We start from the raw sequence: 15011 nt of genomic DNA, 5'->3' as shown, positions 1-15011 counted from the left end.
GCTCTGCAAGGTGTACACTGTCTGCACAGGAATTGCAGTATAAATAAATTATGCAAGAGTCATTTTTAGACTTAAAATTTTATGATTTTAAACAGAATTTCCTAATATGGAAGAAACAAATACTTTCATCACTTTAGAGAAAACCTGGTGGGTAGGGATTAATAAAGGAGAGAAAATGTTCTAAGAAGTCATTAGTTTTGGTGATGTTTTTAATTGCCAGGTTTAACCCCACTGCCTGATGATCAGAGTGAGAAGTATAGATCTCCAGGAAATTCAGCCACCATAGAGAAAACCACACCCTTCTTACCATCATATATCTACCAGAATCAAACCCTAGAGAAAACGCACACTTCCAGCGTTTTATTTGATGAACAAAACAACTTTTGTAGAACTACTCATCCAGATTTAGTCTTAACTTCAAAAAGTGGTGCTTCTCTCAATTTGTTTGGTGAGGCACAATATCAAGAAACACTTCTGAAAAAAAGTGATTTGAAGGAAGAAAACCATAACCATTCTTTAGGTAAGTTACTTATATTTTTCACTTCTGTACCTAATTAGGAGTGTTACCAAGCTGTGCTAAGATAAGAAAAGTCCTTTCTGCATTTTTTCTTGTCCTTTGTGGCTTTTATTATGAGCCCCTACATATTGCACAGCCACTGAGCCTGGATTGGATATAGAACTGGACATAGAGTTTGTGACTTTCCAAGAAAAATTGCAGTACTCATGCTGACTTTAGACCTCCCTGGTCACATGGGGTCTTCAAAAAGGGAGGCAATGAGTTCCTTGTATACCATTTCTCTTTGAGAGCTTAGAAATAGTTTTTTTTTTTTTTTTTAAATATTTTATTTGTTTATTTGACAGAGACACAGTAAGAGAGGGAACACAGCAGAAGGAATGGGAGAGGGAGAAGCAGGCTCCACACAGAGCAGGGAGCCCGATGCGGAGCTTGATCCCAGGACCCTGGGATCTTGACCTGAGCTGAAGGCAGATGCTTAATGACTGAGCCACTCAGGCACTCGAAGAGCTTAGAAATAGCTTGAGGTTGATTTAAAACATACATGGTGGTTGTGGTGGGGAAGCATGACAGAAGATGGAAAATGTGAGAAATAGGTTGGTGATGGCAGTTATTTTTCAGAAAAGAAATCTCCTGCAACCCCAAACATTCCATTTGTCCTCAGTGCATCTCTTTATTCCCAGTATCTAGCACATTTCTGCCAGAGAACCAGCAGTGTCTGATGGTCTAAACTTATGGAGCTCTCATGGCATTTTCTTCTGGTCTTTTTTTCTTAACTCCTATTTCTGTGCCCCACTCCTCCCTCCACTTTTTTTTTTTTTTTTTTAAACATTTTGTAACCATAGAATATTGTATAATTGTGTTCCTTGCCCTCTCAACGTGGAAAATGCTTATGGTACATTCCATAGTCTCCATAACCATAATTTTAATGGTTCTCATCATTATGCTAGTCATCAAATAATATATCAGTATTTAATGTTCTTTGAAGTAGGGCTGACTTGTTTCCAATATTTTAAATTTAAATTTAATTCTCAATTTTAATGGTGTTTTCATGAATATGTTCTTTGGGGTAAGTTATAAAAAATACAGATAATACTACTTAGGGTTAGGCACTTTTGTGCATAATATTTTATTTCTAATTTAGAATAATTCCTTTGTATGGAAAGGTCTAATGCCTTTAAACATTTTTTTAAACATTATACTCTCTTAACCTTTTATTTTGGGAAATTTCAAACATCCAGAAAACTTGAAAGTCCACTGCAGTGATTAGCAGTAGATCTCAATTCAGCAGTTAAATTTGCCATGTTTACTTTGTCTTTATATATTTGTATGTGTTATATATATTTATACCTATATCTATATCTCTGTCTATATTTATGTATAATTTGTTCAGTCATTTCATTGCAAGTAATATGCAGATATTATGTTACATCATTTTAAAAATGTCAGCATACATCAAGTGAAAAACTAGGACATTCTTCTGTATAATCCCAGTAATATTCTGTAATATTCAAATCCATTTTAGAATTCCTGCTATTGTCCCAAAAATGTCCTTTGAAGTTTTAAAATTTGATTTAATTTAATTTGATTTAATTAAATTATTTGACAGAGAGAGACACAGTAAAAGAGGGAATACAAGCAAGGGGAGTGGGAGAGGGAGAAGCAGGCTTCCCACCGAACAGGGAGCCTGATGTGGGGCTCAATCCCAGGACCCTGGGATCATGATATGAGCCAAAGGCAGATGCTTAACGACTGAGCCACCCAGGTTTCCCCCCAATTTTTTTTTTTAAAACAGGATCCAGTCAAGTTCATCTATTATATTTTGTTGTTATAGCTCTTTAGTAATTTTTAATTTAGAAAAGCCCACACTTGGGGTGCCTGGGTGGCTCAGTGGGTTGAAACCTCTGCTTTCGGCTCGGGTCATGGTCCCAGGGTCCTGGGATTGAGCCCTGCATCGAGCTCTCTGCTTGGCGGGGAGCCTGCTTCCTCCTCTCTCTCTGCCTCTCTGCCTACTTGTGATTTCTGTCTGTCAAGTAAATAAATAAAATCTTAAAAAAAAAAAAAAAGAAAAAGAAAAGCCTACACTTTTTTTCATAACATTAACCTTTTGAAGAATGTAACTTATTCAATTAGGATTTTATAGTTTATGTCTGTGATAGTAAAGAAATCCTTGAGAGCTCTAAAATCTTTAGCATATGTTACTTTTTTTTTTTTTTAAGGTTTATTTATCTCAGAGAGCATGCATTCAAAGGGTGGGTGGAAGGGGCAGAAGGGGGAGAGAAGCAGATTCCCTGCTGAGCACAGAACCCATTGCAGGGCTCCATCTCACAACTCTAAGACCATGACATGAGCTGAAGTTAAGAGTTGGATGCCCTACTGGCTGAGCCACCCAGGTACCCCTAGCATATGTTACTTTTGATAAATATTTTTTTAGCATAGTAACTTGTAAAATTATCAAGTTTTAGGACTTTATTTTTTGCAACTAAATTTTCCTAATTTTTATCCTAGGAGAAGGTGTTTTACCATGTTGGGAAAAGGTGACTGAACCGATTGAGGAAGGGAATGATGTGAATGTAAAAAAAGTTGGTGATTCTTCAGAAGTGGCTAATACTGAAGAAAGGTATCCTCCATGTTGAAAGGAATAAGAAGAATGACAGTTTAATTTAATAGTCAGCTATTAAGATAGAGCACTTTCTCTTTTCTTTGAAAGATGCATGGTTTTCTTGTTTTTGCTTGAATATGCTTTTAAGTATGATGTCAAAGATAAAACTTATCACATATTTTCACTGATAGTGCTTAGGGAAATATATCAGTTCAAGTAGATTTGACATAGTTTTGGAAAAACTGAGCAAAGTTTTTCACCAAAGAGAAAAAAATCTGGATAAAATTAAACTTCTCTCAAATAGTTAAATAAATCCCATTTTGGCAAAGAGAAACAAATTAATATTGAGTCTCACATTTGGTGTTACCTCTAAACTATAATTGGGTAAGTCTGGTAACAGAATTTAAAAATTTATGACAAAGATAAAATATCAATATTGAAGTTTATTATTTTCTTAAATATTTGAAATATTTTAGTGTATGTTATGGAAAGGAAAATTACGTCTGATTATTGCTTTATCTACATTGTCAATGCTCTTTATCTTAAAGATATATATTTGAAATTTTTAAAATGTATTTTAAAGTGATGCAGTGAATATGATATTTCAAAAGTTAATCTACAGGCAATAGATGGGTATAGAAGGGTTTTTTTTAAGTCATGTGGAGTGTTGCCTTCTCTGTATTTCGGGAGATGGGGTGGGATTATAGCTTTCATTGGATTTTCACAGGGGATCGGTGACTTTGAGAAAGGTTAGTTCTTAGTGTAGTCAGGGGTATCTGTGTCAGGCACACTAAGTGTCAAATACCACATCTTAATTTGCATGTTAAATAATTATTTTTATGATTAGACCTATTAAAGCTGCTATCAGAGAAAGGAAACAGACATTTGAAGACTACTTAGAAGAACAAATTCGGCTGGAAGAACAAGAACTGAAACGAAGGCAACTAGGGGTAGGCATTGCCACTATTTTGATTAAGTTCATTAAGGCTTTAGAGATTTGTTTGTAATTTTTTTTTAAAATAACTTTGAGATAACTTGGATATACCAGAATTAATTCAAATATTGTTCTCTATTTAAGGAAGCCGAAGGATCGTTCCTAATCAAAGCAAAACCAAAACAACCATTCTTGAAACGAGGAGAAGGTTTAGCTAGATTTACTAATGCTAAATCTAAGTCTCAGAAAGGAAGAGAAAATAAACTAGTGACTAATCAGAGCACTCCAGAGGACCAACCTGTGTTTAAAATGGATAGACAACAATTCCAGCGGAAAACTGCTCTTATAAATAAAGAACTGTGTACAGAGAACCCGCTTGTTAAAAAGAACAATAAAGGTAGAGCCAAGAGTGATTTCGTCACAGTCAGCCAGAAGCCTAAGGTGCTTAAGAGTAGTAACAGGAAAAGTCTTCCTCCAACAGGAGTGAAAATACCTGGAGGGAAGAAATATGATGGGCAATTTAGAGATCAGATCAAATTAGAAAAAAAAGTTGAGTCTAATAATAGAGAAAATGTACCTGAGTGTGCAAAACTTTGTGATACTAGTTGCAAAGTCTGGAATAAGACACAGGGTAAAGACAAACTTCCTTTTTCAGCAGGACTGGTCAGCTACATGTGTTCGAATAGCCCAAAACACGAGACCTTGGAAAAGTCAGAATCTTCTCTTGACATTTCTCTTCAGAAAAAATTAGAGAATTGGGAACGAGAAAAGGAAAAGGAAAATTTAGAGTTAGATGAATTTTTGTTTTTGGAACAAGCTGCTGATGAAATATCATTTTCCAGTAATTCCTCATTTGTACTGAAGATCTTAGAGAGAGACCAGCAGATCTGCAAAGGCCACCGGCTGTCTTCCACCCCTGTCAAAGCTGTGCAGCCGCAGATGGTGACACTGGATCCTGTTACTCAATGTAACCACAATGAGGCTTCAGGCTGTACTGAATCTGAACATGAGGGTGAGTGTGAGGTCACACCCAACCAATCTGATTCAGTCTCCTCACCTGAAGGGTGTAGGGAACAGTCATGTAAAGTCAGTAGGAAAGCACTCCAAATGAGCACTTCTGAAAATCAGACTCAGTGGAATGTAAGTGATGATGAAGGTGTCACCAACAGTGACAGTAGCACTGACTCTGAGGAGCAACTTGATGTTACTATAAAACCATCAACTGAGGATAAAGAGAGAGGTTTCAGCAGCAGAGAAGACAGTCCACAAGTTTGTGATGGTAAGGACCCTTTTAGGGACACTGGGATTCAAGAAGAAGATAAAAGGAGAGATGTTGATTTAGATCTGTCTGATAAGGATTATAGTAGTGATGAGTCTGTCACTATAGAAATCTTGAAAAACAAAGTTTCTGAGTCCTCAAGAAGACCCTCATCCATAAGTATGAGTAAAATTGACTTTGACGATGAAAGAACTTGGACAGACCTTGAAGAGAATTCATTTAAGCATGATGCTTTTCTGGGGAATGACTCCATTTATGGGACTCCTCAAACAGCCTACCCTAAGAGTGAAATATGTGTGTCGGACAAAACAATAAAGAGGAAAGTTGCACCGGTCAAGAAGGGAAAGGACTTGAGCAAACCCAGTAGGAGCATAAGCCCTCCTCCTACATCGGATCTCATGATGAAATTCTTCCCTGCTTTGAAACCAAAACCAAAATCAGATTCACACTTGGGAAATGAACCCAAGTTAAACCCAAGTCAAGACCAACCACTTGGTAAGTCAGCATTATAAAATGTATCAGAATGTTCTAAGTTTCACATTTACCTTATTAGTCTGCTATTGGAATGCTTAAAATCCTTTCCTTTCTAGTTGCTCAGTATAAGTCTAATTAGGAAATTTGTTAAAATTTTATTTATTTTGTGGGCCTAAATAATAACCACTAGTATAAGACTCAGATGGATTGTGATTTCAGATTTTTTAAGTTTAAGCCTATGCCTTATTCTCAAGGCTTTAAAATTAATTTGTTGTAAAGTGAGATAACACTTTTGTAGCCAGAGAGTACCCAGTTTATGGTTTGTGTCGCTGTAAGATGAACCTTTGTGCTCTTTTAAAAATGATTATGTTTTTACTTAGTTTTTTTACTCCCTCATGCACTACCTTGCTAAATAGGACCAAGAAGAAATACAGTAAAATTGAAGTTTCCTTTCTTTCCTGGACCTGCCCTCCTAGTTCCCTTTCCTAGTTTTGTAGGTTCCTAGAGGAACCATTTCCTTTGTATTCTAAAAAGATTCTGTGTGTGTGAAAGCATATGGGTGAGTGGGTATATAGCCTTTCTACACAAATGACTTTTTTTATATATACAATTTTTCAACTTTTTTTTTTTTTTTAGAGATTTTAGGAGAGAGAGTGCCCATGAGCGTGTAGAAGGGGGGAAAGAAGGAGAAGGGACAGAGGGAGAGGGAGAAGCAGATTCCCCACTGAGGACAGAGCCCTCTGCCCATGCTCAAGGACCTCAGGACCCTGAGATCATGACTTGAGCCAAAGGCAGATGCTTAATCAACTGAGCCACTCAGACGCCTTCACCTGATTTATAATAAATTTTGAAGATTGTTCTTTTCCACATATACATCTGCTTATTGCATTTAATGGCTTTGTAGTACTCTGTTAATGTGATGGGCTTTTAAAATTATTGAAATAGTGAAATATTGAAAAACTCCTTTCTATTATATTATAAATTCTGAATGACTAGCAAAGCATAGGTGCTTTAAAATATAAATTATAACTTAAACTATTTAAAAAGTACTCTGATTTTAAAAGTAGTACTTTTTGCAGAAAGTTTGGAAGCTTAAAAAATATAGAATGAAAAATGTTTATAACTAAACTATCCAAAGGTAGGTGTGGTGTCATTTTGGGGTATTTCCTTCCGGTCATTTTTCCTATGTATTTTTAATATGGTACAGTTATTTGTACTTTTAAGTTACCTTATTTTTTTTGACCAAGTGTATAATACATATTGGCTATATTTTTTAAACTCTGTGTATTTTTTTTTTTTTTTTTTTTTTTTTTTTAAAGATTTTATTTATTAATTTGACAGAGAGAAATCACAAGTAGACGGAGAGGCAGCCAGAGAGAGAGAGGAGGAAGCAGGCTCTCTGCCGAGCAGAGAGCCCGATGCGGGACTCGATCCCAGGACTCTGAGATCATGACCTGAGCCGAAGGCAGCGGCTTAACCCACTGAGCCACCCAGGCGCCCCTAAACTCTGTGTATTTTTTAAAAAGATTTATTTATTTATTTGAGAGAGAGAGCACACCAGTTGAGCACTCCCTGTTGAGCAGGGAGCCCCATGCGGGGCTTAATCCCAGGACCCTGGGATCATAACCTAAGCCAGAGGCAGATGCTTACAATTGAGCCACCCAGGTGCCCTTTTTCATGTATTTTAAAAATGGTTGCAGAACACTGTATGAATGCAACATTGTTTTATTCAATAATTTCCTTATTCCTTATTGTTGAATACTTAAATTATTTTTCACTATTAGAAATAACACTGTAATGTATATTTTTGTGCAAAAATCAGTTTTTCAAAGGGGTAATAGAAGGACAGAAGCATCGACTATTTTACTCTTTTATTTTTTTTTTTTTTTTTTTTTTTTTTTTTTTAAAGATTTATTTATTTATTTGACAGACAGAGATCACAAGTAGGCAGACAGAGAGAGAGGAGGAAGCAGGCTCCCCATGGAGCAGAGAGCCCGACGCGGGGCTCGATCCCAGGACCCTGGGATCATGACCTGAGCCGAAAGCAGAGGCCTTAACCCACTGAGCCACCCAGGCGCCCCTATTTTACTCTTTTAAATAGCAAATTTGGTATGGAAAAATTCTTAATTTATATTTCTATGCATAGTGGAGGTAAACTTTGATTTTGGTGTTGATTAATGCTTTAGATGTCTTGTGAATCACTTATTAATGTTCTTAAGCTATTTGTATATGTGCATATATTTATTAATTTTTAAAAGATTTATTTATTTTTAAAGATTTATTTATTTTAGAGAGAGAACACATGCAAGCATGTGTAAATGGGGGGAGGGGCAAAGGAAGAGGGAGACTTCTTGAACAGACTCCTTGCTGAGCGGGGGAGCCTGATGTAGGGTTTGATCCTAGGACCATGAGATCATGACATTAGCAGAAACCAAGAGTTAGACACTCAACCAACTGAGCCACCCAGGTGTCCGTATTTAATTATTTGAGAGAGGGAGCATTTGAGCAGGGGGTGGGGCCTGGAGAGGGGAGAGGGAAAGAAGGGTACTCCCCACTGAGCATGGAGCCCAACACATGGGCTCTCATGAACCCAAGGTCATGACCTGATCCAAAACTGAGAGTCAGTCATTTAACTGGCTCTATAAAAAGAGTCCTAAATGTACATATTTAAAATTGAAGTATAATTGATGTACAACATCCTGTTAGTTTCAGGTGTACATTATAGTGATTTAATATTTTTATACATTATAAAATGATCCCATGATAAGTTTATTTACCATCTGTTACCCTACAAATGTCTTTCAATATTGACTGTTAACAAAAAATATATGTATTGGGGCGCCTGGGTGGCTCAGTGGATTAAGCCTCTGCCTTCGGCTCAGGTCATGATCTCAGGGTCCTGGAATTGAGCCCCACATGGGGCTCTCTGCTCAGCAGGGAGCCTGCTTCTCTCTCTCTCTCTGCCTGCCTCTCTGCCTACTTGTGATCTCTATCAAATAAATAAAAATCTTAAAAAAAATATATATATATATATGTATTAGAAGTTAAAAACATTATTTGAATTTCTTTTTATATGTAATGTTAATTCATTGTCCGATTGATACTCTTGAGGTTGAATAATGTTTTTCTTAAATTTAGATTGGTTTCATCTGGATAGTCAGGCCAATATAATTTTTGTTGTTGTTATTAGAAGCATTGTTTCTTATGCATTTTAATAGTACCAATGTTGACAGTATTTTTGCCTCTTAGTGTTAAAAGCTAACTATTGTTCTTGCTGCTGAAGGCCTTTTGTGAAATTCAATATATATGGCCTATGTTATAGGTGACAGTGTTCGATCTCAAGTTTTGAGAGAGAAAGTTATTGAATTGGAAACAGAAATAGAAAAATTTAAAGCTGAGAACACATCTTTAGCTAAACTTCGCATTGAACGGGAAAGTGCCTTGGAAAAACTTAGGTAAGTTTGCATCTATAAGTTGGGAAAAAATATAATGATTGAGTTTTCAAGATGATATGTAAAGTATTTGAAATAATTTTTGTCAATCCAACAAAATAAAATAAAAAAGTGAAATATTTTTCTTTGAAATCTTAACTGCATAAAAATTTTTTAATTAAAATGACCCATTGTAGTCAGAAATGTGTTAAAAGGGGAATTCTCTTAGTTGAGGACATTACAAATTGAATTTTGAAAAGGATTTTTAAAAAAAATATTTATTTGATAGAGAGAGATCATAAGTAGGCAAATAGGCAGGCAGAGAGAAAGGGGGAAGCAGGCTCCCTGCTGAGCAGAGACTCAGCCCTGATGCAGGGCTGGAACCAAGGACCCTGAGATCATGACCTGAGCTGAAGGCAGAAGCTTTAACCCACTGAGCCACCCAGGCGCACCTTGAAAAGCATTTTGAAGCTGTTAATTCAAGTGCTACCTTGGCCATTGCATAAGTTTTCTAGGGCTACTGTAACAACGTATAGTTGATTCTGAACAATGTGGATGTTAGGGGCTCCATCCCCCTGTACAGCCAAAAAGCCACATAAAATTTTTGACTCCCTAAAAACTTTGCTACTAATAACATACTGCTGCCTGGAAGTCTTACCGATAGTGTACAGTTGATTAACACATGGTTTGTTACATGTGTTATATACATATACTTGTAATAAAGTAAGGTAAAGAAAATGTTAATAAACTTGTAAGGAATAGAAAATACACTTACAGTACTGTACTGTAAAAATTTGTATGTAAATGGATCCATGTAGTTCAAACCCATGTTGTTCAAGGATCAACTGTCTACACAAACTAAGTGGCTTAAAACAACAGGAATTTACTCTGTCAGTCCTTGGGTTTACTTGGCTTATCGTTGGACATTTGGGTTGTTTCTACCTTTTGATTATCGTGAATAATGCTATTAACGTTGGTGAGTAAATACCTGTTCAGGTTGTTAGTTCTTTTGGGTATATACCCAGGGGTGGAATTGCTGGGTCATATGGTAATTTTATACTTAATTTTTTGAGGAACCACGATACTGAGTGGTTACACCAGTTTACATCACATTAACTGATTTGATATATTGAGCCAGCCTTCACTTCCAGGGATGAATCCCACTAGGTCATGGTGTAAATCCTTTTAAAGTGCTGTTGGATTTGGTTTGCTAGTATTTATTGAGGATTTTTATATATGTTTGCATCAGGGATTGTCCCATAGTTTTCTTGTGGTGTCATTGTCTGGCTTTGGTGTCCAAGTGACTGCCCTCATGAAATGCGTTTGAAAGTATTTCTTCCCTTTTTTGGAAGAGTTTAGGCAGAATGGGTATTAATTATTTTTTGAATATTTGCTGGAATTTACTTGTGAAGCTATCTGGTCCTGAACTATTCTTTCTTGGGAGGTTTTTGATTACTGATTCAATTTCCTCATTATTGTTCTGTTCAGGCTTTCTGGTTCTTCTCGATTCAGTTTTGGTAGGTTGTGTATTTCTAGGAATTTATCTGTTTCTTCTAGATTATCCAGTTTGGGGAATATTATTGCTCACAATATGATCTTTTTTATTTCTGGGGGCATCTATAGTAAAGTGTCCTCTTTATGATTTTATTTGAGTTTTTTTCTCTTTCTTAGGTCTAGTAGGGGTTTGTTGATTTTGTGTTTTTTCCTTCTGAGACTTCCACAATGAATGTATTGGATCTCATGGGCTTTCTTCATTCTTGTTCATTCTGTTTCTTTTTTTTTTCCTCTAACTGACCTCAAATTACGTGTCTTTGAGTCAGATTCTTTTTTCTGCTTGACTAAGTCTGTTGTTGAAGCTCTCTATTGTATTTTTTTCACTTTATTGATTGTATTCTTCAGCTCCAGAATTTCTGGTTTTTTAAGTTTTATTTATTTATTTTTAAGTAATCTCTACACCCCACATGGTGCTCACACTCATGAAACCTGAGATCAAGAGTCACATGGTCCCCTGACTGAGCCAGCCAGGTGCCCCCTCTTTTTAAAGTTTTATTTATTTATTTAGTTTTTAATAACTGTGGTTTTTAAAAAATGATTTCTATCTCTTTGTTGAGCATCTTGTTTTCTTTCGTGTATTGCTGATTTTGTTGAGTTATCTGTGTTCTCTTGTAGTTTGCTGAGCTGCTTTAAAATAGTTATTTTGAATTCTTTGTCAGGCATTTCTTAGATCTGCATTTCTTTGGGATTGATTGCTGAAACTTTATTAGTTTCCTTTGGTGGTGTCACATTTGCCTGATTCTACTGTAGCCTTGTGTTGACATTTTTGCATTTGAAAGGGCAGAAAACTCTTTCTTTAAAGACCAGTTTTGGCAGGTAAAGACCTATTCCAACTGGATCCCTGGACTGGTGGCCAGATTCTAGGATCACAGTTGAATGGGATTGTAGTGTGGCTCTTGCTGGGTCCATACTGGAGTCCATAATTGGTGGGTCTCTCTCTCTCTCTCTTTTTTTTTTCTTCAAGATTTAATTTGTTTATTTGAGAGAATGAGAGAGAGAGCACAAGACAGGGGAGGGTCGGAAGGAGAAGCAGACTCCCTACTGAGCAGGGAACTCAATTCTGGGATTCCAGGATCATGACCTGAGTCGCTTAACCAACTGAGCCACCCAGGCATATTGGTGGGTCTCTTAACAGGGGCATGGTAGATGTAGTTCCTGCTAGATCCCCAGTTGGACAGGATTGCTTGTAGGACTACAGTCCAGCAGTGCTGAAGCTAGTCATGGGGCTGCTTCCAGGTCTGCTGTTAGTGTGCAGACAGTGGGTCTGTTACCAGGGATGAGAATGGGTGTGACTCCTGCCAGGTTTTTGAGCATCCTCCTGCTGGGCCCCTGGGTGAGCAGGACTGCCTCCAGTACCACGATACAGCCAGGCTAGAGCCATGTTACAGAACTGTTTCACATTTTATAGTCTTGACTGAGGTCTGTGGGCCTGTTACTAGGGAAACAGATGGGTTTGGCAGATGGGCTTGGGGTTTCTCAACCTCTTATCTGGATGGTAGAGCTCCCACAAAAGTACTTTTATCTGTGTATGGTTGTCAGCTTGTTTTTTGTGTAAAGAGATGTGAGCTGGGACCTCCTGTTCTACCATCTTGATATGTCCCTTTCCCTATGCTCTTAATAGAACATCAAAATACACCTGGGTTATGATAGTTCCTCTGATCAGTATTCTCCTAAGCTAAGACACCAAGTCCTCACACTGGTCTATTAGACCCTAATTCATTTGGCTCTCTGTTTTATTTTTTGATACCTTTTCCTACTTTTCTGTTTCAACTTAGTTTTATCCACCCTGGCCTCCTGTAATCTTTGACCACATCAGGCATATTCCTACCTCAGGGCTTTTGCATGTGATGTTCCCTCTTTCTGAACTGTTTTGTTCAGATATCCTTATGGCTGTTTTCTCAATTCCTTCAGGTTTTACGTAAAATATTATCTCAGCAAGATGACCTCATCCATAATTTCAATCTCCTTGATACTTCCTACCCTTATTCTTTGCATTATTTTTCTCCTTCTAATATGCCATATATTTTATTTATCTTGTTATTGTCTGCCTCTTCCATTAGAATGAAAAGCTCCATGGGACTAAGGGTATTTATTTTTTCACTGGTTTCTCCAGTATCCGGGATAGTGCTTGATTCATAGTAGGTACTCACTGAATATTTGTTGGAGGAATGCCTTATGGAGTTAACTGACAGTTATTTCAGTACTATGGATTGAAGATGGATTCACGAAGACCAGCAGCTCCTGCATTCCAGGCTGTCACTGATGTTCCATTTCATATGACATGTGGATTACTCCATTAAGATGGTCCCTTTAAATGATAACGTGGTTTGGTCATTTTAGGAAAGAAATTACTGACTTTGAACAACAGAAAGCAAAAGAATTGGCTCGAATAGAAGAGTTTAAAAAGGAGGAAATGAGGAAGCTACAAAAGGAACGCAAAGTTTTTGAAAAGTATACTACAGTTGCAAGAACTTTTCCAGATAAAAAAGAACGTGAAGAAATACAGGTATGCCAGTTCTTTATGTTAGACTTACGTGATATGTTTGTTCCAGTGCTGTGGGGCACAGAGTAGGAGGGCTGTCCCTTGGCTCTCCTCCCTCGGGCCCTGGAATATCAGAGTTTGTAGGAATATCAGAGTGATGTGTCAAAGAGAAATGGGGTGTCAATTTTTTAAAACATTTAAAAAAAAAGATTTATTTATTTATTTGAGAGCAGGGAGAGGGGCAGAGGGATAGGAAGCAATTCCTTAAGCAGACTCCCTGCTGAGTGTGGAGCCCAACGTGGGGCTTGATTTCAGGATCCTGAGAACGTGATCTGATCTGAAATCCAGAGTCAGATGCTTAACTAGCTGAGCCACCCAGGGGCCCCTGGGTATCAATTTATTAATCATCCATTGACTCAGTAAGTTATCAGTATGAGACGGCATGAGGAACATTTTTTGTAGTCTGACTTTTAAAGATCAAGGTATATCAGTTCTTTTCTTAGTAGAGGCTTCCAAAAAAAAAAACAAAACCAAAACAAAACAGACTACAGTAATTCCATGGATGAATTAAGAAACCAAGAGTTGGAAATTCACCAGCATCATGTTGTGTTGATCTGATTGGCACCCCTTACACCAAATACTGTTACTTCCAGTCATTTATACAAATTTAAGGCCCCTATACTAACTGGGTGTTTAATTTTAAAACTTATCAACTGATAGACCAAGTAATCAGTCCTCTTCATTTCAAAGTTAGAATGGACATAATCAGAGGAATGTAGTAGTTAAAAATAACTACTGCAGGGGCACCTGGGTGGCTCAGTCATTTAAGCATCCGGACTCTTGGTTTTGGCTCAGGTCCTGAGATTGAGCTCCACATCAGGTTCCATACTTTGCATGGAGTACATTCTAGTTTCTCTCTTTATTTCCCTGTCCCTCCCCCCCTGTTCTCTTTCACTCTCTCTCTAAAATAAAAGTAAATAAATCTTTAAAATAAATAAAAATGACTAATTTCTAGCTAAAAGTCAACTTTCTAGAAAAAAAATAGGTAAATATATTTGTGACATTGACATATGCAGAGATTTCTAAGAGGGCACAAAGGACTAAGTACAAAGAAAACATGGACATACTGAATTTCATTACAAGTAATACTTCAGTGGTGCCTGGGTGGTTCAGTCAGTTAAGCATCTGCCTTCGGCTCATGTCATGATCCTGGAGTCCTGGGATCGAGCCCTCGTCAGGCTTCCCTGCTCCGCAGGGAGTCTGCTTCTCCCTCTGCCCCTTCCCCTTGCTCTGCTTGCTCTTGCTTATTCTCTCTCTCTCAAATAAATAAGTAAAATCGTAACAAACAAACAAGTAAAACTTCAGTTTACCAAAGAAAAAATTTTAAAAGTCTCTCCATTGCTCATGGTATAAAGTACAAACTCTTCCATATTTTAGATACTAGTATTTTTGGGGTGCCCGGGTGGCTCAGTTGGTTAAGCATCCAGCTGTTGATCTCAGCTCGGGTCTTGATCTCAGGGTTGTGACTTCAAAGCCCTGCATTGGGCTCCATACTGGGTGTGGAGCCTACTTAAAAATAAATAAATAAATAAAAATAAATACTAGAATTTTTTAGTTGCAGTCTCTGCTTTCTCCCCTCTCATGTAGTATACCTTCCTTGAGAAAGCCCATCTGTAAACCCAAACTTAAGGTATAACATGCCATGTCAACTAGGGTCTTTAAATCTATTTATTTATTTTTG

At 37.2% G+C, this 15011-nt stretch overlaps 1 protein-coding gene across 7 annotated transcripts in view; it reads left to right on the top strand.

The window, feature by feature from the left end:
* Positions 1 to 15011, top strand: part of CPAP (centrosome assembly and centriole elongation protein) — a 63899-nt gene that overhangs the window by 17563 nt on the left and 31325 nt on the right. For all 7 annotated transcript variants that reach the window (XM_082701648.1, XM_082701645.1, XM_082701646.1 and 4 more), the window contains 6 exons: positions 221 to 520; positions 3023 to 3134; positions 3964 to 4066; positions 4195 to 5824; positions 9126 to 9258; positions 13129 to 13294. In XM_082701648.1, coding sequence (XP_082557774.1) covers positions 221 to 520; positions 3023 to 3134; positions 3964 to 4066; positions 4195 to 5824; positions 9126 to 9258; positions 13129 to 13294 — 2444 coding nt within the window. The remainder of the gene's footprint in view (positions 1 to 220; positions 521 to 3022; positions 3135 to 3963; positions 4067 to 4194; positions 5825 to 9125; positions 9259 to 13128; positions 13295 to 15011) is intronic.

This window comes from Mustela nivalis, assembly GCF_964662115.1.
Source record: "Mustela nivalis genome assembly, chromosome: 15".
Classification (NCBI taxonomy): domain Eukaryota; kingdom Metazoa; phylum Chordata; class Mammalia; order Carnivora; family Mustelidae; genus Mustela; species Mustela nivalis.
The sequence above is the reverse complement of the archived record's forward strand: the minus strand, read 5'-3'. Positions and strand labels throughout refer to the sequence as shown.